At 37.9% G+C, this 21,915-nt stretch overlaps 1 protein-coding gene across 3 annotated transcripts in view; it reads left to right on the top strand.

Moving 5' to 3' along the window:
* The window catches only part of htr4 (5-hydroxytryptamine receptor 4), a 100,101-nt gene that overhangs the window by 58,527 nt on the left and 19,659 nt on the right, over window positions 1-21,915 (top strand). For 2 of the 3 annotated variants that reach the window (XM_017475225.3, XM_017475227.3), the window contains 2 exons: window positions 204-357; window positions 2,220-2,779. In XM_017475225.3, the coding sequence (XP_017330714.1) occupies window positions 204-357; window positions 2,220-2,779 (714 nt within the window). Of the gene's footprint in view, window positions 1-203; window positions 358-2,219; window positions 2,780-17,367; window positions 17,453-21,915 lie in introns of all 3 variants that reach the window. The other variant, XM_017475226.3, reaches the window with a different exon arrangement.

Raw genomic sequence — 21,915 nt, 5'->3', positions numbered from 1 at the left:
GAAATAAACAATTTTAAGCATCGCAGTAGCCCATCAATTATTTACCTATAACAGCATGTTTTATTCCTTGCTTAATACAAATGTTAGTTACATTTTTATGGTGTATTAATGCTGAAGTACATGGTTTGTTCAACCAATGTGTGAAATAATTTTTTATTTAGTTTTTATATATGTATAAAATGCTTTTAAACTTTTTGTTGCAGGTACTATGCCATCTGTTGTCAGCCTCTGGTCTACAGGAACAAGATGACACCACTGAGAGTTGCTCTTATGATAGGAGGATGCTGGACTATCCCAACTGTTATATCGTTCTTACCAATTATGCAAGGCTGGAACAGTATTGGAATAAATGATTTGGTGAGTCACATCTGTCACAGCTAGTCCAGTGTTGGAAAAATGTATTTGGCTGTGGAATGTTTAAAGATAATTTTTCTCTTTCGTGTTCATCACGACGAGTGTAAACAAACTTGCTTCGGTGAAAATGATTAGGAATTCAATGAAATAATCAGCTCAGTACATATGTAAATGAGGTTGTTTTATTTTTATAAGAGCACATTTCAGATATTTTAAATGGTTCTTTATAGATTTTTACTAGAGTTTGTGCCCCACTTTGTATTCTGGGTGAATATTATATACTGCAGATGCCGAAAGAAGCTACAGCGAGCTTCTCCTCATGTAGTCCCTCTATTCAGGTAACGCTATGAGGAAGAGCTTAATTAATAACACTCACGGACAAGTACGATGTAATAGAAATAGTGATGTCAATTAGTGATGTCACATCGCCCTATTAGAGCTTATAATCCATCTATAAACAAACATTAAATGGTCCTGGATGAAGATTGATTTGCTGTAATGAAAGTCAGCCAGACAGAGGAAATGCTGTTTAAATGGCATACTGAGCATGTTTTTCTTCACACAATCAATGATTCTGCTTAGAGGAGTTTCATAACATGGTGGTTTCATAAACTGTGTCATTATTTATTCTGTGTAAAATTAACCATTTCATTAACTGAATACATAATACCCTGCATAGCACACAATTCTTTGCATTTCACACTCTACACATAATAATCATAAGCATCATTCCTTGGTGAGCGGAAGATGAGAGTGTGTTTGAGTTTTTGTTTGGCGTACGTAGTTCTCCTCCGAAATTTCACAATACATGACTATTATCCTGACTGTTTATTTCGGACAGCAATTTACCTGCACGGTTTAAAGTCAGAACATCAGAAACACTGCCAGATTCATTGACTGCACCTCTCAGAGGAGCTGATTAGTGTTTGTAGCTCATGTGTCACTGAATGTTTGGGTCACATTCTAACTAAATCGGGAAAAAAATTCACATGGCTGAAAATAAATTAAAAGTGTACATATATATATATATATATATATATATATATATATATGTGTGTGTGTGTGTATATATATATAACATTTAGTAATTATGAACAGTTGTCCCTCCCGGGCTCCAGATTCAGTTCCTGATGAATGAATGAATGCATGAATATCTAGTGATCGCTGTGGTGATGGTGTTGCTAATGACTCTGATGAATGATAATGAATATTTAATGACCTTTCTCCAATTGATGGTATTAATAAACAGCACATCACAAGCTTATAAATATACATATTTATAGTTATGTCTACTGACTGTTTTGCCCTGGGATCCAGACCACTTGAGCAAATGAACCCTTCACAGAAGATTTCATTTGGGTTGCGTCCAATTAAAGTGCATTTCAACAAAGTAAAGTGAGGCACAAAATTATTTCTGGTATTCTTTTTTACCCTGGTGTTTTTTTTAAGTGTTCTTCAGCAAAGTGTAATTCATGGAAACCAAGACTTTTTTTTTTTGTACATTTTGAGCCAGGCTTATCAAAGCATTGTGTCAAGTAGGAGGAATTAGAGGTGATTTTATTCTTTTTTAAGTGTAGTCAGGGTAAGGGACTTTTCTAAAGGGCTGTCTTTGAAAATGCCTGTTTTTAAAATGAATGCTATTCAGGTTAAGGTCTCGCTGGTTTTAAATTTATATGGTACGAAAGGTTTTGTCTACTGCTGACAAATTGACAGCTCTCGTAGGCCAAGGACTTACAGATTGGAATAGCAATGAACCCACAGAAAAATAGAAACCTCAGCACAGAGAGTAAAAAAAGTGATATTTTCTTTTTGCATGCTGAATGTGCAATTTGTGTGCGCATAAATATAACCTCTCCCCTCAACAGATAGAAGCAAGGAAGTTCAGTGGCAACTCCACGGTGTGCGTGTTCATGGTGAACAAGCCATATGCACTCACCTGCTCTGTGGTGGCCTTCTACATCCCACTGGGCCTGATGGTGCTCGCCTACCAACGCATCTATGTAACAGCACGTGAGCACGCCCGTCAGATCGGCATGCTGCAGAGGGCAGGTGGTGCGGCCTCTGGCCTTGAAAGTGCTGAACACCAACGCAACCACCGCATGCGCACTGAGACAAAGGCAGCAAAGACTCTGTGCATCATTATGGGCTGCTTTTGTCTGTGCTGGGCTCCATTCTTCATCACCAATGTGGTGGACCCTTTCATAGACTACACAGTACCGGAGCAGCTGTGGGCAGCATGCCTGTGGCTAGGCTACATCAACTCCATGCTCAACCCCATCCTCTATGCCTTCCTCAACAAGTCCTTCCGCCGTGCCTTCCTCATCATCCTCTGCTGCGGCCACCAGCGCTACCGACGGCCCTCCATCCTCGCAGCTAGAACACCCTGCACAGCTACACAGATCAACGGCTCCACACACGTGCTCAAGTAAGTGAAATAATTCTAAACCTTCTCTGTCTGACAAGATAATTCTGTGTTACATTTGCTTATTAGTGTTTGGTTTGGCATCGGCTTGGTCTTACACAGACTTCTTTTTTCTTCTAAATAAACACAAGGGATATACTTTCAAACTTAATCCCAAAGTAATACTGGAATAATTCTAAATGTCATCTGTCTTGTGGCACTTTGTTTACATATGAAAGCAAAAAATCCCATTTTGTGCTTGATATAGTCCACTCACTGGCCACTTTAATAGGAACACCTCTACCTCTGTTTTTTCATGCAAGTATGCAAGCTGCATGGTGCAAAAAGCAGGCAGAAACACCTTGTTGATGAGAGAGGTCAGGGGAGAATGGTCAGACTGTTTTGAGATGACAAGAAGGCTTAATAAATAATATTATTTTCCAGTATATTTCTGTACTATCAATCCTACGACTGTGTGGTTATTGTCGAGTTGTTGAGCTTAGCATGGCCTTTCCCAGGAGAATCAGAAAAAAATGAGAACATCCCCAAACCGTTACTCTCCCACACTAGTTTCTCTCTCTCTCTCTCTCTCTCTTGTTCTCTCTCTGTTCTTCTCTGTCTTAGAGGACCTCTTTAATTTCTCATAACATTATAGATGCACTCTCACTTTAGTCTAATAACTAATATCTTGTATCACTGATCTAAACCTTATTCTAAACAGTAATTGCTGTAAGCTTATAAAGAAGCGAATTGCTGAAAACTGCATTAAAGTGGACTGGTGAAGGCAGAAATGGAAGGCCCTTTCTGTCTATTACTCCAATGTTGAGTCTAATTTCTAAGCTCCCTCAGGCTTTGACCAAAGACTAGCATGTGTTTTGAATATAAAGTTTAGCCAGCTGGTCTTTTTAAAATAATTTCCCCATGGAAATCCTAAATATATCTGTGTATTTGTTATTACGTCTATGTGAAAACATAAGGACATCTTTAAAGTATGTTTCTTATGTTGCAATCCATTAATGCATTAAAAAAAAGAATATCAGAGGTTTCTTAAAAAAAAAATCAATATAATATTTATTGACTTCCTATTATTTAATGCTGGAGGATCCTCATAAATCAAGCTAGTTGAAAGACAAATCTACTTTGATTGATGACTGCTGAAGGATTTATTGTTGGGCTAAGAGATGGTGGTGTTTGTTTTTCAATAACAGTTTCTTTATATAGGGTTTATTGATTATCTTTTGTGACTTACAGTCACTACTCAAGAGAGGAAGGAAGCTTTTACAGATATAAATAATGTGGTTGCTGTCACATTCTGTCTGATGTATTTCATCATTTCTTTCCTGGTGTCTAGATTTAGGCACTGGATTTAGGATACTTGGCTTAGTGGTTAGCATGTTCACCTCACAACTCCAGGGTCTGGGGTTCGAGTCCTGCCGTGGCCCTGTGTGTGCGGAGTTTGTATGTTCTCCCCGTGCTGCGGGGGTTTCCTCCGGGTACTCCGGTTTCCTCCCCCAGTCCAAAGACATGCATGCTAGGCTGATTGGCATGTCTAAAGTGTCCGTAGTGTATGAATGGGTGTGTGAGTGTGTATGTATGCGCCCTGCGATGGACTGGCACTCTGTCCAGGGTGTACCCCGCCTTCTGCCCAATGCTCCCTGGGATAGGCTCCAGGTTCCCCGTGACCCTGAAAAGGAGTAAGCGGTAGAAGATGGATGGATTTAGGATACTTAAAATAGTTGATTTACTTCTAATCATTTCTCAGGTCACAGAATCAGAGTCATCAAAACATCTGAAAAATCTCTCTAGACCAAAGACTTTCTCTCATTTCTTTTTTAGTTATAGTGAAGCTGGAAATCTTGATGGATTGAGTGTTTAATACTAATGAGCGTTATTTATGTAGTATACTGTATTGCCTAGGGTAAGAGTAACCGAAGATGAGAGTTTTAATGTACGTCATATGTTAGAGGGCTTATAAACCTTCCTCCTCAGAAGGCAGCAACCATGAAAATAGTGCATTAGCAACAGTGCAGCATTTTTTTTATCATCTAATTTGTAGCCATGGGAACACAGCATGAGATTAACACTAGGGTCATTGTACTTTGACATTGTCTTGCACTATAAGGCTATTTCAGACTATTTCAAGTTGTCATAAACTGATTTGTTAGAACATTAATTTGTTATACAATAAGGGCTGAATGCTTTTGAAATTATAATGTCTTTGCCAAAATCAAAAGGGTCAGTATGTTAGCATTCAGTAATCAAATTTGTTATTCCGACATGCTGTGATTGTGTCGTCAATTCCAAGCTCAGCTTCTGCTATGCGCTTTTTGGCAACCATTTAAAAAAAAACTCAGAGTGTTAAGAATGCAGTGGAGCTTATACAGATGTAATGACGCAGGAGCTGAAGAAAACCAGAGGGGAACAGATAGTACAGGGTTTTTACCATTACTTACACCTGCCTCCAGCAAACATCCCCAGATATTGTTGTGGACCAGCGCCAAGATGCTTTTTGTGTCGAGATGTCTTGAGCTGTCTGAAGTTAAGTGGTTCCATGGTGCACTGGGGATATAGGTCTTAGTTGTCAGGCGACAGGAGGTGCCTGTTTGGAGTCTTGAACCTTGAAGTATGGCTCCAACATCCTGGGAGCAAATAGGCCATCAACCTGCTTGGAGAATGAGTGTAACCCCAATTCCAATCCGAGCTATTATAACTCCTACATCCCTACTTCTCTCAAACCACCATCAATCAATAGCATATTCATACCCACACACAGCCTACCCATACGTGTCCGTATGCACACACAGGTTATCATGTACAGTATTGCTTAAAATCATAGGATGCAAATGTTTATGACAGGATACATATGATTTCTATGTCCAGTAAGTTTATGGATAAATGATTGATTACTTAATGTCCTTTTTTATTTTTGGGGGGAGGAAAAGATATTAAACTCTGTACAGATTTTTAAATCAGTGGTTAGGTTAACAGAGGATACCTTTTAAAATAACAGAAAATATATTATGCTATATACAGGTTTTTGAATCAGTAAGGAGCTAATTCCACTGCTGTATAACTTTAAATGAGACTTCAGATTTATGGAAATCTGGTACAAACTTGAAGGGATACCACAAATTTTCAAGGCTACCTTTATAGCCGGGAGCTTATATACTGTAGGTTACAAGAATGAAACTCATATAGCATTACGATAATGTACCCCAGTGCTGGTTTCCAAGACACCAACTTCTACACTTAAATGAGAAAGAGACAATGGTGCTTGTGAATCATTCTTTTAGCTCATTAAACATATGCAGACTCATCTGTAGCCTTGTTCCATTAAATAAACTTTTCAACAAATTGAGTGGTGTAGCCGAAACTGAAACTTGAGGAATCTTTGTAACTTCTTGATTGCCTTGGGTTTTGACTTCTTTGAAATTGTATACTGAGTATGTATACCATGAAAGTAATGGTGGGCTTGTGATGTTTGCTCTAGACCAACTTGACATAGAATTTATTGTCCAGGAGTTGCTTGAGTAGATCAGGCTCTACAGGGCAACATGTTCCACTTCTGATGAGGAATAAACTCATTAACAGAAGTGGAGGGGCCATTTACAAGACCAAAAGCCCTCACCAAGTATTCAAAGTTAATGAATGTGGTGATAAATGCTGTTTTCCACTTGTCCCATATGTGGATATATCTTAAGTGTCTCTAAGCAATATGCAAGTTTAAAGTCCACTGGATAGAAAGGCGAGTGTAACACTGGTTTAGGGCATTCTCCACGTACTCCTCGGTGACCTGCTGCACAGTGGTGAGATGCCTGGTTTTCCCATGAGCACTGGAAGACTGCAAGAGAGCACTATCACTACTTCCCTGCTCCACAGTGAAGCTATAGCCTTATGGTAAATCATTCCCCTAAACCCTATAGTGCCTTGACATACTGTAACTTGGATAAGGGTGAATTAATGGCATGGAACCCTTAATGTCATACCACATCCCCAACCTTCCCTGTCAAGTTCTCACACTGAAAAAACACAATTCAAGGCCAAAACATTCTCACAGATCAGGTCCTGGTGGAGGTCAAAATGAAAGAAAGACTACATCAGACGAATCACACACTGCTGCTCTTCTGTCCAAATTAAACAGCAGCAGCATGTTGTTCAGTTGTTGGATGTTCCCTCAGGCCAGGAACAAGCTTGCTTTCAGAAATGAAGGTGCATTGATTTCCAAAATATAAAGCACAGCAAAACACTTGGATTACTGCAGTGAATGGATGCAATTAACAACTCCAGGTTTGTGTCACGAAATGGTGGCAGATACGGAAGCAAGTGCAGGTTAGGCGGATATATAATAACAATTCCAAGGGTAAGGCAAAGTTCATGGTCAATAAACATGCAGAGGTCAGGTGATCAGGCAAACAGGCAAAACTAGGCAAGGCAGAGTATTGAGGTCAAGAATGTAAACAATGGTCAAATCTCACTAATGAAAAACACAAGTACAAGGCATGGATAACGACAGAGACAGCTGAAAATTTACTTCGCAAGTCTGAGTGTTCGCAAAGTCTTTTATATACTGCTTAGTGCTGTGTGTGAGATTGGGTGCAGGTGTGTGTAGTTAGTACTCTGGCAAGCCGAACGTGTGCGTGTGTGGGAAGGGTAGTCCTCAGCGGCCATGTTTGTAGTTTGAGGTACCTCCTGGGAAATGGAGTTGCTGGTTTGCTGTGATATGACAGTTTGGAGCACATATTTTATTTAAACTTTAAACTTAAAAAGTATATACTCAGCAAAAAAAGAAACATCCTCTCAAATTCAACTACTTTTATTTCCAGCAAATTTCTTAACATGTGTAAATATTTGTATTAACATAAAAACATTCAACAACTGAGACATAAACTGAACAAGTTTCATCTCTGGGGGGGACACATGGTTACATGTAATTTTCGACTGCAAGGACGATCTGCTGTAGCAATGTCTTAGGGATCTTACATTACAGACATTACAGTTTATTGCTCTGGCCACATCTGCAGTACTCATTCCTCCCTGCAGCAGACCTATGGCATGTTCACGCAGGTGAGCAGGAACCCTAGGCATCTTTCTTCTGGTGTTTTTCAGAGTCAGTAGAAAGGTCTCTTTAGTGTCCTAAATTATTGTAACTGTGACCTTAATTGCCTACAGCCTGTAAACTGTTAGTGTCTTAAGGACTGTTCCACATGTGCATGTGCAATAATTGTTTATGATTCACTGAACAAGCATGAAAAACTTTGTTTAAACCCTTTCCAATAAAGATCTGTAAAGCTTATTTGGCTTTTACAAAATTATCTTTGAAATACGGTCTCCTGATAAAAGGGACATTTCTTTTTTTGCTGAGTATATATTTGAAAACAGCATTGTAACAGCAACATCAACAAACCTTATCAGGGAAACTGTATGAAGTGTATGAACAGCTGTATGAACAGCATGTCACATCCTTAATGAGTGAATACTCAGCTGTGTATTGCATTCATTTCCAAACAAGAAAGCTAACCAATTAGCTACATACATACAGTTCTACTCTCAGCTTCCCCAGCATTCTTAGCAGTGAACCAAGATGAGTACATTTTGGACAACCATACATAATATATATGCTATCTGCATTATAAGAACAAATATTTCCCCCCTTTCCCCAAACTACTTTAAGCAGGTATAAACTCACTCCATATCAACAAGGTAATGATGCATTTAAGGGTAAATCACTTGAGGCAAAATCTTTAAGTCTCTGTGAAACTTGATTTCTCACATTCTTGTTCGAAGGATCTGGTAATGACTCTTAAATTTTGTATATATCTTGTTTATTCACTTGAACACTCAAATATGAGCTGGTATTTTGTTTTGATGGCATTTCATTTATAAATGGGCCCACAAGAAATGTTTTATGAACTGACATATATATATTGTATATAAACTTTGATCCAGGCTGTCCCAGGAATGTCGTGGAAGCCCACAGTGTGCTCTTTCAGTCAGGAGAGTGACAATAAATCAAACTTTCTGTTTAAAAATTCCCTACTGGTTCCTGGTGAGCTGTCATATTCTCACTGAGGACCTTCCAGACTGCTCTCCCTTAAGGTAGTGTTGGAGGTGATGGAGTTATACATGACATTGTGACCATGCCAGAAGTGCAAGTGATGCACTAGATGGCAAAGTCTTTAGGACTCAGCAAGTGTTAATGTAACCATGTACAGCTTATTGAGGAAAATATAAAAAGCAAGCCAAAAAATATGGGTCAAGCCATGAGTATGTGTCAAATGGGTACAGTGGGAGGTACAGATAGAATAAGACTGATAAATGTCATAGGTAAGACTTAAGACCTGGCATCTATAAAGTTACATTCACATAATTCATTTCCATGGCAACAGAATCAAAATCTTCAGTGGCTGAGAAATCTGGGGTTTGAGCCGCTATTGGAATGAATAGACACTAAAACAGATAATAGACATTATTAACTACTGTTTTGTGCTTGAAAAATCAGAATAACAAAGCAAATACCACTTTATATATCTACCCCAGTGTTCTGACCTTTTACACAAACAAGACAGGCGCATTTGTTGCAAAAGTGGTTTAGATTAGCCTGAAATAGAATGGTGTAATGAGCCATAAAATTAAAAGTGAACAGTTGAGCAAAAATGCCTTAGTCCCTGCCTTCGAAGTGCAGTAACTGGTTTGACATCTAACACAGATTGTGTTAGTGTCAATTCTTATTTGTGTCATTCAGGTTACTAGACTACTGAGAACTACTAATAACCTGTTATCTTAAGAGAAAGCCTTTTTTACCGCTTTAAGATCTCTCTAACCATAAAGATTGTTGCAAAAACAAAGCGCATGAAAAATCACGTCAATATCAGGCCACCCAGCCTCCTGTGAATGTCCTGCCACTCTTTGTTTTCTGCATCACTTGGAAATGTGCTGCGAACATAAATCATGGAACTGTTTCCAAATGGTGAGGCGGTCAGCTTGTAAGTCTGGCTGATAAACAGCTGTGACGTATGCAGGGATCTCTGAACAGCTGCCTTCCGAAGTCCCAGCTTTGTTGAGATCATATAAAATATGCAACCCAGAGAAACCCAGACATTTCTGGAGAGGTCTAAACCCATTAGTGGTGACATAGACCATAACACCGTCCTGCTGCTGTCCCTCTTAATTATTTAGCTTTTTTCTTGTGCTTCAACATTAGCAAGTTGCAGTCCTATACTTCTAGAACAAGGAGAAGTTGATTCACCTATGGGAACTGGAGTATGCTATAACAAGCAACATTATATTTGTTCTATTGGATACTGTCATATCTCTTAAAAGAATTAGCTTCTTACTTTAATGATGCCTTCTCTAAAATTAGTTTTTACTGTAATAATACCTAAGGCTAAGTTAGATTATTTTTAATGTAAGAACTTTTTAATGATTTAATGTGTTTTTTGCATGTGTAGTTTCAGTAGACAGTAGATTAACTGGTACTTTATAGGCCTTGGCTTACTAGCTTAATGACGTCTAGGTGCTCCAAGCATAAAAAGTTCCATCAAAAGTTCCAAGTTCCATCATTAAAAAGTTTCAACAACTCTAAACATTTTAAATAGTGATTGCTTTTAATTACCAAATGTAGGTATAATGCATTATGAATTTGTGCCATTATCCACATTGCACCTTCGATTTAATCTGAGCACAGACGGGGCTGCAAAGCAGTGTGTTGTCCAGACCATTTTCATCTTGTGGGTTGTACGATCTACAATTTGGTATAAGTACACTTATCAGGAATCATTCTCCATCTGATACTACCTCTGGTCTTTTCCCCCCAACAGCTCCTTTATCTCCTCTCTTTATTGGGCCATCAATAAGATTGCTTTAAGGCTGTGTGAGTCTAGGAACCACAGTGCTTATAATTTAATGAACACTCTTAACAGATGTGTCTTTAGAGATCTGGGTGAGCTCAGGTCTGCTTAAGAAAAAATTCTGTTCAGGATTGCTTTTCATTCTTTACTTTGACATTTGTAGTTATATACTCCTCCACAACAGCATCCAATAATCATCTTATGACAATGTGAGATTATTTTCTTGAGGTTGACATCCTTTGTTATATATAACAGTGAGTGACGATGATTCATCAAACACTTAGGATTTCAAAACTTCTGAATCCTCCAGTAAGCACCGCTGGGGCCATTATCCGCAAGTGGAACCAACAACACTCCATCATCAAACAGCCATGCACAGGAGCTCCTCGCGAGATTTTTGAACAAGGAGTCAGAAGAGTAGCCCAAGAGCCAAGGACCACTCGGAAAGAGCTCCAGAAATACTTGGAGGCAGCAGGTGCCATCGCCACAGAGAAAATAATAGGCAATGCACTCCACTGCTCACGCTCACCCTGCAAGACTCCATTACTAAAGAAAAGGCATGTCGAAGCACGCTTAAAGTTTGCTACAACTCATTTGGACAAGCCTATGAAATACTGGGAGAGTGTAGTCTGGTCAGACGAGAGCAAAATTGAACTTTTTGGCTGTCATACTACACACCATGTTTGGAGAAGAAATGGCACTGCACATCACCCTTAAAGCACTGTACCAACAGTGAAGTGTGGAGGTGGAAGCATCATGGTGTGGGGCTGTTTGTCATCGAATGGTACTGGCAGACTTCATATAATTGAAGGAACGCTGAATGGAGCCCTTTACCGGGAGATTCTTGAGAAGAATCTGCTGCCATCCACCAGGATGATGAAGATGAGATGTGGGTGGACTTTCCAGCAGGACAACGATCCAAAGCATACAGCAAAGGAAACTCTCAATTGGTTTCAAAGAAAATAATCAAGGTGTTAGAATGACCCAGTCAATCACCTGACTTGAATCCAATTGAACAAGATTTAAAGACAATAGGTTTAGAAGAATGGGCCAAAATCACACCTTAATACTGTGGCTGATTAATTTCTTCATACAGGAAGCATCTTGAAGCTGTCATTACAAAGAAAGGTTCCTCCACTAAGTATTAAATAAATTTCAGTTAGCGTGTTCAATACTTTTTTTCCTGTCATTCCACTTTATTACACATGACTTTATTTATGGACTTTAATGTTGTGAATTCTTTATATTTCCAAATTTCACCATGTCTGATGAAAATGTCATGTGAATAGCCTCATTGGAAATATATTTACTAAAAACAATGTTGACGCGTTTAATACTTATTTCCCCCACTGTATTAATTTCAGTGTAAATCTTATGTATGTCCAATTTTTGCAAGTTAACTATGTAAATTAAACTTGTTTTCATACTATACCATAACTTTTTTAGGAAGAAATAATTTCATGTCAGAAAAATTGTAATAGCATTTTTATTCTATTCTACGTTGTGTAATTCATAGGTTCTACATCAGATATAATTCTAAACTCTCAGTTTGCTGTAGCTCATTTATGACACACAGAGTGTCTCACTGTACATACATGTTCACACAATTTGGGCTAGTATTTAGAAATGTATTTACATATCTGTTCCATAATTCATTAATTATACATCATACAGAATTTCTATTACAAATTCTTTCTTACAGATAGTTAATTATGTAGTCATTATTTCAGTTTTAAAACATATTTTCAAATTCTATACCCTGGAACAATTTTTACGTACATAAGAATTACACTGCACTGAACCCTTAGATAATTACTTAAGTACAAAGTACTTAAGAACACTAAATAATAATAAAGATATTATAATAATAATAAAAAATAAAAGAATAAAAAAAAATAAAATAAAAGAATAATAAAAATAAAGTCTGACCCAACTGTGTAACACTGAGGCTTCTGATTTAATCTCTGCAGTCTATTTGATTTATTTTTTTCCTAAGCATGACACCCATTCAGTGCTCTCACAGGCTTCATTTGAGCTTCATTGAGCTTCATTTCAGCATATCATAGTCTGTTAGAATTACATATCAACTCTGAGAAACTATACCATTTCTCATTGAGCTTTCTGAAGTCAGACAGACTGCTCGAGGTCACGTCTGCCATCCTGGAAAACACTGTTTGTGTTGGACTCTGAGCCAGTTTCTCTGGCTCTTACATCCCTCCATAAATTATATCCATTCAGATTTATACGTGAAAGGTAGCATTTTTTTATGAAGAGACTTAATCATTTATGTCAGCCTGAATCTTATGACTATAAGCGAACTCGCACAAGCTCTTTGGGAGATGAGAATCTGTGTGATTATATAAACATGTTAGACATTTAGCACAGAGCTCCTAGCCCATTTGAAAAATGAAACCCTCGGAGATATAACACACTGACACTGCACAGGAGTCTGAGACATCATTGCTGTAGATGATAAATTCCATTGACATCTCATACTCATAAATGAGTCTGATAGTATTGCAAGGAAATGAGACTCACGCATGTGAACTGCAGCAAGCAGATAGCATTAGCGATTCATGAACCACTCAAGAAGGAGTTCTCTCTTAAACACATGTCTTGGAGAGTCATAGGATACAGGCTTTCCCTGGTGCTAATTATGTAAGGAAAATGGAATTTCAGAAAAGCTGATATTCTCTCTCTCAATCTCTCTCTCTCTCTCTCTCTCTCTCTTTCTCTGTCTCTTGAAGTGTCAGTGTAGAAGAGCTATGTGAAGTGTAGGTTAGCTACATAACACCAGGGTGGCACCTTGTAAAGCCACAGTACATTTATACATTGGATGTGCTTCAGCTACTGGATTTATGGTTGCTTGTGTGTGACTGTCTGTGTAACAGTTAAGTGTTTTACACCACACACACACACACACACAAACACAAACACACACACACAGCATGACAGTATGCCATCTATAATGCAACAGTAGCCTGTGTAAGGTTATAAACCCATCTAACTAATAGAGTGGGCCTCTTTAGCTCTTTGGCTTCAGAAGTCAGGGATATAACTCTTGCTTTTTGCTTTGCAGGATTTTTACCGCCTGTAAAAATCCTGAGAATAAGTACTGAGATATTGCATGTATTTTATTAGGAAAATATTCCACACAACCTTCATCATCTGCTAATTGTACATGTTACAGAGGGTCAGAAGGGAGCAGCTTGTCTTGATTGCTTCGCACTGGTTCTGCTTTGATGAAATGTGTTTTGTTCTGTAAATTTTATAAACTTTATAATTCTATAATCTGGCAGAATTAGTTAATACGCACATGTAATGTGAAACAGGCATCAAGAGTCTCATCGTTCCCTCGGTCACCCATTGTCGGATGTTTGCTTGATGCAGCCCTGGCATGAAAGGACGCACATGTCAGATCTTACCAGTGAATGGAGCGAAGCTGTGTCCGAGCTGTTTTGATCTTTGATAAACCTTCCACATATGAATCACATTATGCATTTATTTTGGGTAGATTTATCTCACGTGATCAAACACAGCATTGCATACATGCATTCAGCATGCATGTCAGGGATGTGGTTGATGGAAATCATGACACTAGATTGTACATTACAAAAAACTCTCTGGTGATGTGCAGATGTCATGATATCTCAGCTCAGTGTTACTATAAACAAGCTGAACAAGTTAAGCCATTTGAGCATTGCAGACAGCATTTACATGCAATGTATACCAAGCGTTGTGTATATTTTGTCTATCACAGGAAGTCTATGCATAAAGGAAGTTGTTTAGAATTTTTATGTACAGAATTATAAATACATCATCTTGGCTTTGGGTGCTTTCAGAACGGACCTCATGGATATTACAGTAAATGGCAAATAATACCCTTCATCTGGAGAGAAGTGAGTCATTGCTTTGTGTTTGGCGAGTATTTCTGAACCATATCAGCACCATCAATAGCTGACCTTTACAAGCAATTTGCGTGTTGAGTCTATTATGAAATCAACAAATGAAGTGCCTTAGACAGCATGTATTTTAAGTGACTCTCCTAATTGCCTGGAAAAGACCTGTATTTGCTCAGCAGATAAAAGCTGCAGCAATTTGTTAGCATAAAGGCATCAAAATATCATGTACAGATATCAACAAAGCATTTACCCAGGGTAAACTATATTTCTAAAGCATAAATATATATATATATATATATATATATATATATATATATATATATATATATATATATATATATATATATATTATACTGAATAGATGTTGTATTCTCCAGGGTATGTGTAGGGGCTTTGTTAGTACTACAATATTTTTGCATCCTAACAAATCAATGAATTGACTGATTGCTGTAATAATTTTTTTTAAAAAAAACCTTTGGCTTTTAAGTAAGGAATAAAACATGACTGGGCATGTTGAATTGTGTTATTCCTCTTATCCCACAGCAGTTTGATAACAATTACTGTTTTTAATCTATTAATGAATGAACCATCCTTATTTTTTATCCATTTAACATGTAATGTTATGGAACATCCAGGATACAAGTTAGTTGCTTTGTTATAGCAGCTATAAACTTTCATTCCCTTACCAGCTTCACTTTTCTTGAAGTTATTAAGACAAATAAAATGCATCTTGTCATGTTACCAAGGAACTGGAAAGCTCAATTTTCAGAAGTTCTCATTTCTAAAGACTCTCCCATGGTGGAAAACTTGGTTACAATGTACTGATACTCAAAGCTCCTTCCATAAATGTTAAATAAACGTCTGTTAACGGGAATCTAGTATACATTTTAATTTTTTTAAACACATTTTCTTAATCGGTTTATTTTTAGCCTTATATAGCCTTATATTATGTGGAGTATCTGCCATATAAGCCCTAGTGAGTGAGTGAATAGAAAACATTAACAAAATAGAAAGCATTTTAGATCACACATATGTAGTCAGGTGAAAAAATAAGTGCACCCCATGGAAGTTTTTGGCTTTTTTAGCATAACTGAACAAGCAAACATTTGATAATCTTTGAAACTATGCCTATTAATGAAGTTGATATAGTTTAATAAAACCACGAGGAATCAATCATTTATTCAACAGAAATATCAATAGATGGGAGATTCTTCTGTGTAAAAAGTAAGTATACCCTTGACCTCAGAAGCTAGTCTGCCTTTAGCAGAAATATCTTATTGTATATGTTTTGCATAATTGTCCACCAGGCTTTCATGCAATATTATTTCACTTGCAAGATGTTTGAGGGTTTTCTTGCATGTACTGCCTGTTTCAAATCCACCCACAACATTTCAGTGGGATTCAAATCCAGGCGTTGAATACACCATTCCATAACCCTCCATTTCTTCTTTTTGAGCCATTCCTTGGTGGATTTGCTAGTGTGCTTAGGATCATTGTCCTGTTGAAAGGTCCACTTTTGGTTCAACTTCAACTTTCGGACAGATAGACATTATCTTCAAGCACTCTTTGATAGAATTCATAGTTGCATCAATGAATGCAAGCTGTCCAGTCCCTGAGGTAGCGAAGGAACTCCAAACCATAACACACAGAAACCATTTCCACCTCTGCGATTTACAGATGGTATGAGGTGCTTCTCCTGAAAAGCTGTCTTTGGTCTGCACCAAACATGTCTGCTGATACTGTGGTCAAACAGCTCTACCTTTGATTCGTCTGTCCAAAGCACATTAGCTCATGTGGCAAACTGTAGTCTTGAAAAGGATTTTTCTTAGCATGCCTTACATGCAGGTCAAATTTGTGCAATCTCTTTCTGATTGTAGAAGCATGCACTGTGACACCAACAGTTGCGAGACTTCCTAGCTGATGCTGAAATTAAATTTTGGTGTTCTTGGAGACTTCATTTTGCCCTGTCTTCTCTTGGGCTGATTTTGCTGGGACAGCCATTTCTGGAAAAATTGGCAGTCATTTGAAATCTGCTCCATTTGCAGAGGATTTTCCTTACAGTGGAATGCTGTATTTCGAATTATTTGGAGATCTTGGAAATCCCTTGCAAGACTAACAGGCATCCACAACCTTTTTTTCTGAAGGCCTTAAAGAACTCTTTAGATCTTGGCAGAATGACACCTCACACCTCAATAGCAAAGGGAACACCAGTCACTATATATGAGAGAGGAATAAATAAAGACGGGTTCCACCTGCACTTCCTAAGCAGGTTCTAATCACTGGCACCCAATCCTGAACACCTGATTCAAATTTTATGGATTTGAAGGTGTGATAAATGTAGGGGTGTACTTACTGTTGCCATGTGACTGGTCTGTTTTTTTTTTATTATTTTATTTTGTTAATTTAAATTCTGAAAATTACTACAAAATGTCAATTTTATGTCATTTGATAGTGTATCAACTTTATTAACAGGAACTGTTTCAAAGAGGATCAAATGTTTGCTTGTCCAATTATGTCAAAGCCATATTTTTTCACATGACTTTGTACCTGTAATTTGAATTACAGCCATAACTAATGTTAGAGCCATGTTGTTATAGAAAACTAATCCACACCTTCTGACTCTAACATCACTGTGACATAAGGCATGTAGTATCACCAATGACAAAATTCTATCATGAACATTTGTTAATTTGCACTCACACAAAGCAACATTAAGACTGTATAGAATTAGACATGGATGTATTAACTTGCTTTTTCTCTTCTCTTTTCTCTTTTGTTTTTCCTTCTTGCCATTTTCCCTTTTTTTTCTTCTCCATATGTGTCCCTCTCTGCTGCTCTCTGTCCCACCTGCTGTCTGCTCCAGTGGCTGCTCCTCTGCTTCTAAACTCCTACTCTGGTTCTGCAACACTAAGCCTGTTCCTGTGTAGTACTGTGTGAGGAGCTCACAAGTGAGTCTTTCACGCACTCTCACGCTCTCTCTTTCTCTCTCTCTCACACACACACACACACACACACACACACACCCCACTCACGCACATACTTTCCATCCAGTTCTGTCACTGTCCTGACACTGTTGGATTTAGGGTCAGTAAGGTGTCTGATTATATCTTTGTACGCAATACAGTGCATTACCTTTAAACTGTGTGTTGTGTGTGGCTGCCATTTATTTTTAAATCAGCTGTTTTGTATACTGTGAATAAGGTTAGGTTTAAGTCTAGCATTATTGAGCTCCAGTAACGCACATGTTAATGGAAATGCCCCCTCAAAGGATTTTGTGTGTCTTTGCATTTCCTAGACTGAGAATGAGTAATGAGCCGGTACATGGGGCTTAGATTTCAATGCTCAGGATCCAGTTGGTTCTTCTGTTGGTTCATTCTAGACAATTTCACACTCGGGTGAACTTGGGGGGGGGGGGGGGGGGGATACTGGTTGTTTAGTATGGATATATATGGTGCATTAACAATAACAAACAAAAACGTAAATAGTACAACACCAGCAGGTCATCTTGCAGGTTTTGATTAGCTGTGAGCGCCTCTTGTTGGAGCTCAAAACTCTGGTACAACTCTGGCACACTGAGCAAATCAAGGTAGGAATCTAAATGATAAACCTATTTATCCTCTGAATACCTGAACACACAGTTGAGGGAGTTTATTACATTCCTACAGCAGGATCAGTTGGTGATTGGCAGGAATAGGGTCACTATATCTGTAAACACTGTAATTAAGGGCATCCCACTGGTGCTTTGTAGAGTTTAAGGTCATTGGGTGGTGACCACATTTTGGACGGTTGTCTGTTCTGCCAATCTGTTGAAACCTAATCTGCAGTCAGAACACAGCAGAGCTTCTGGCAATACTGGCACATAACACCTCTGCCTGCAGCCAGTGACCCCTCCTCCCCCTGTCTGCCTGTGCCATTCAAGGTATGAAGGAATTCAAAGTGTGGCTTTAAGAATGGTTAAGAGTTTTTGAAGGTGATTATATTTGATATTATAATACCTGGAACCCAGTGACATTTTGTGTGAGCGGCAATACCTCACAGCACAAACTCTATTACTGCTCTATTACTGTTTTGTTTCAATCAGTAGTCCATAGTTACTTTTTAATAAATTGTAATGCCAATGTGTGCAATTTTGGTATTACCTCCTCATTTCACACACTTACAGAAACTCTGAATAAGGCTTCAAATAGTTCTAGAGAACAAAAATCAAAGTGTAATTTTATTGAAAAGTGTAGACAGGAAAATATTTATGGATATATGTTTAGATGTCATGTATCTCAGGGATGCCATCATAGTTTCCTCAAGTATGCTCAAGTCAAGTATCCCTGTCAACATAGATTATGGATTTGATTAACAGGAACATAAACAAGCAATATAAACAAAGCCTTATGAAGGGCCATGTTAATCACAGTAAATTGAAGTTTGTGCATTACTTCTGTTTGTTTACATCTCAGAAATCACATAGAGTTCGTGCCCTTTTTTTAGCATGTAATCAAGCAAAAACAAAATAAACAAAACCAGATCATTAAAGATTAAACTATGTTATGCTGTTTCAGATTTTTCCACAAGGATTCTTTATAAAAACAATTTATAATTTTACATTTTTACAATGCTGTCTCTGACATTTGCATTTAGAATACTAAGTTCTCAATTCATATTAGTAATTTATAAAACATTAAAAATGGTGAGGAGTTCTGGGGATGGATATGCCTTGTTGATGAGAGAGTTTAAAGGAGAATGGCCAGACTGGCTTAAGCTGACAGGAAGACTACAGTAACTCAGTTAACCACACTTTATAACTGTGGTAAGCAGAAAAGCATCTCAGAATGCACAACATGTAGAATGGGCTACAACAGCAGAACACCACACCTGGTTCTACTCCTGTCAACTAAGAAAAGGAATCTGAGGCTACAGTGGGCACAGGCTTACCAAAACGGGACAGTTAACGAATGAAAAATGATAGCCTGGTCTGATGAATATTGATTCTGCTGTAACATGCAGATGGTAGGGTCAGAATTTATCTTCAGCAGCATGAATCCATGGACCCAATCTGCCTTGTGTCTCCAGTTCAGGTTGTTGTTGGTGGTGTAATGGTGCGGGGAATCTTTTCTTGGCAAACATTGGTCCCCTAAATACCAGTGGTGAAGCACCGTATGAATGCCACAGCCTATCTGAGTATTGTTACTGACCACATGCATCCATTTATGTCCATCCATTTATGTCCATCTATAATGGCTACTTTAAGCAGATTGGAAAAGATCCAATAGAGAATCTTTGGGATGTGGTACAATGGGGAGTTTCGAAGCATGGGAAGCATGAATGTGCAGCTAACAACTCTGCAGAAATTGTCGTGCAGTCATATCTACACGGGCCAGAATCTTAATAGAATGTTTCCAACACCTTGTGGAATCCATGAATTGAGGCTGTGCTGAAAGCAAAAGGGTTCCTTACCCAGTATTAGTATGGTGTTCTGAATAAAGTGGCTGGTGAGTCTGTTTTTGAAGAGTTAATTTCATATTATATGATGTAATGACTACTTATGAATAGAAAATAAGGCTCTCACAATTAGTAAATGTGCTTGAGTGCTTAGTGAATGGAGATGTTGGATAAGGCGTTCTGAGGTTAAATGATTAATATAGTGAATGTAAATTATATATTAATTATTATTATAAACTAATATTGATGTTTAAAATCTATGTATTGAATGAGTGTGCTACACCTCTTATTGTATCTGTGTTTTCTGATGGCATAATGACTCAAAGCAGTAGCTCTTCTCTCTCCATTTTTGGATGGATATTAGATTGACCTTTGAGCTGGAAGCAAAAGTCTGACTTGATTAAATGATTATGATGCCAAGCAAGGATAAGTGACCTTTCATGAATGATTATTCCATTACGTATTTCAAAAAGTAGTTCTACTGGATTTACCAGAAAGGTTGACTTGAAGTGAGGCTGTCAACTCAGGACAAGCCAATTAAGTGTAAGTTTATTTTAGAACCCAATGAGCACTCTCATATTTGCTAATGGATGGTCATGATATTAGATAAGAGGGCTAAAATCTAATATCTATCAATAGCTTGACAGTGAAACTATTAGGTTTGGCATAATAAGAAAGTGTGGAGCAAACTATTACACAAACACTTAAAGACGGATAGCCAGATACATTCATGATTTCTCTTTTTTTTTTTAAAAGTCTGTAACGCTTTACTGGCTTCATGCCATATTTCCTGTGAGTACCAAATACGGTAAACAGCTGAAATCCATCAAACCAAAAGAGACTAACGTTTATGTTATCCGTCCTTTTGTGTAATTTGTGCTTTGGACAATATGTTCGTAGTCTATCTACTTTTAGTTTCTCCTCCACAGTCATTATACAAATGAGTGTATTTCACATGCTTCTTCTCAATCACTACTGATCATGTGTTATGGATGTGTCAATGAAGTGGCCTGAAAAACATGAAAATGGAAATCTAAGGGGAATTTAACTTTAAGCGTAATCACCTGACATGACTGTCACTGAAGCTGCATGAATCTACAGTCTGGGATATAAAGTAGACAGAACCAGCCTGCTTCTTCATACCATTCTGTGTATGTTTGTTAAGACTATTACTACTGTGGTTAGTTCTACAAAATTCCATAAAAAATCTGTCTTAGAATTATTTATTATCAGCAAATAATCTGATGTGGATGCCAAAAATGCTTTTTATCTTTGAAAACAGTTGGACTTAGCCTGCTAGTTTGTTTATAGTTTGTTTATAGCCGCCGCCCCTGCACATACCATGTATAGTACATACCCACAGCTGTATACGTTCCTATGTATAGAAATATAACCCCAATTCCAATAAAATGGGGTGCTGGGTAAAATGTAAATAAAAAAGAATGAAATAATTTGCAAATCTCATAATCCCATATTTTATTCACAATAGAACCTAGTAAACGTATCAAATGTTTAAACTGAGGAAATGTACCATTTTAAGGAAAAATAAGGTCATTTTGAATTTGATATCAGCAACACGTCTCAAAAAAGTTGGGACGGGGCCATGTTTACCACTTTGTAGCATCCCCTCTTCTTCTAACAACAGTCTGTATATGTCTGGGAACTGAGGAGACCAGTTGCTGGAGTTCTGGGGGAGGAATGTTGTCCCATTCATGTCTGATACAGGATTGTAGCTACTCAACATTTGGAACATCATGAAACAAAAAATATGACAAAGAAGGACTTATTTGTCATATTTTTTGTTTCATGATGTTCCAAATGTTTTAACTGGTGAATGGTCTGGACTGCAGGCAGGCCAGTTCAGCACCTGAACTCTTCTACCACAAAGCCATGCTGTTGTAATAGATGCAGTATGTGGTTTAGCATTGCTGAAATATGCAAGGCCTTCCCTGAAAAAGACGTCATCTGGATGGAAGCA

This window comes from Ictalurus punctatus, chromosome 8 (assembly GCF_001660625.3).
Source record: "Ictalurus punctatus breed USDA103 chromosome 8, Coco_2.0, whole genome shotgun sequence".
NCBI lineage: Eukaryota > Metazoa > Chordata > Actinopteri > Siluriformes > Ictaluridae > Ictalurus > Ictalurus punctatus.
Note: the sequence above shows the minus strand (reverse complement) of the source record. Positions and strands in the feature narration are given on the sequence as shown.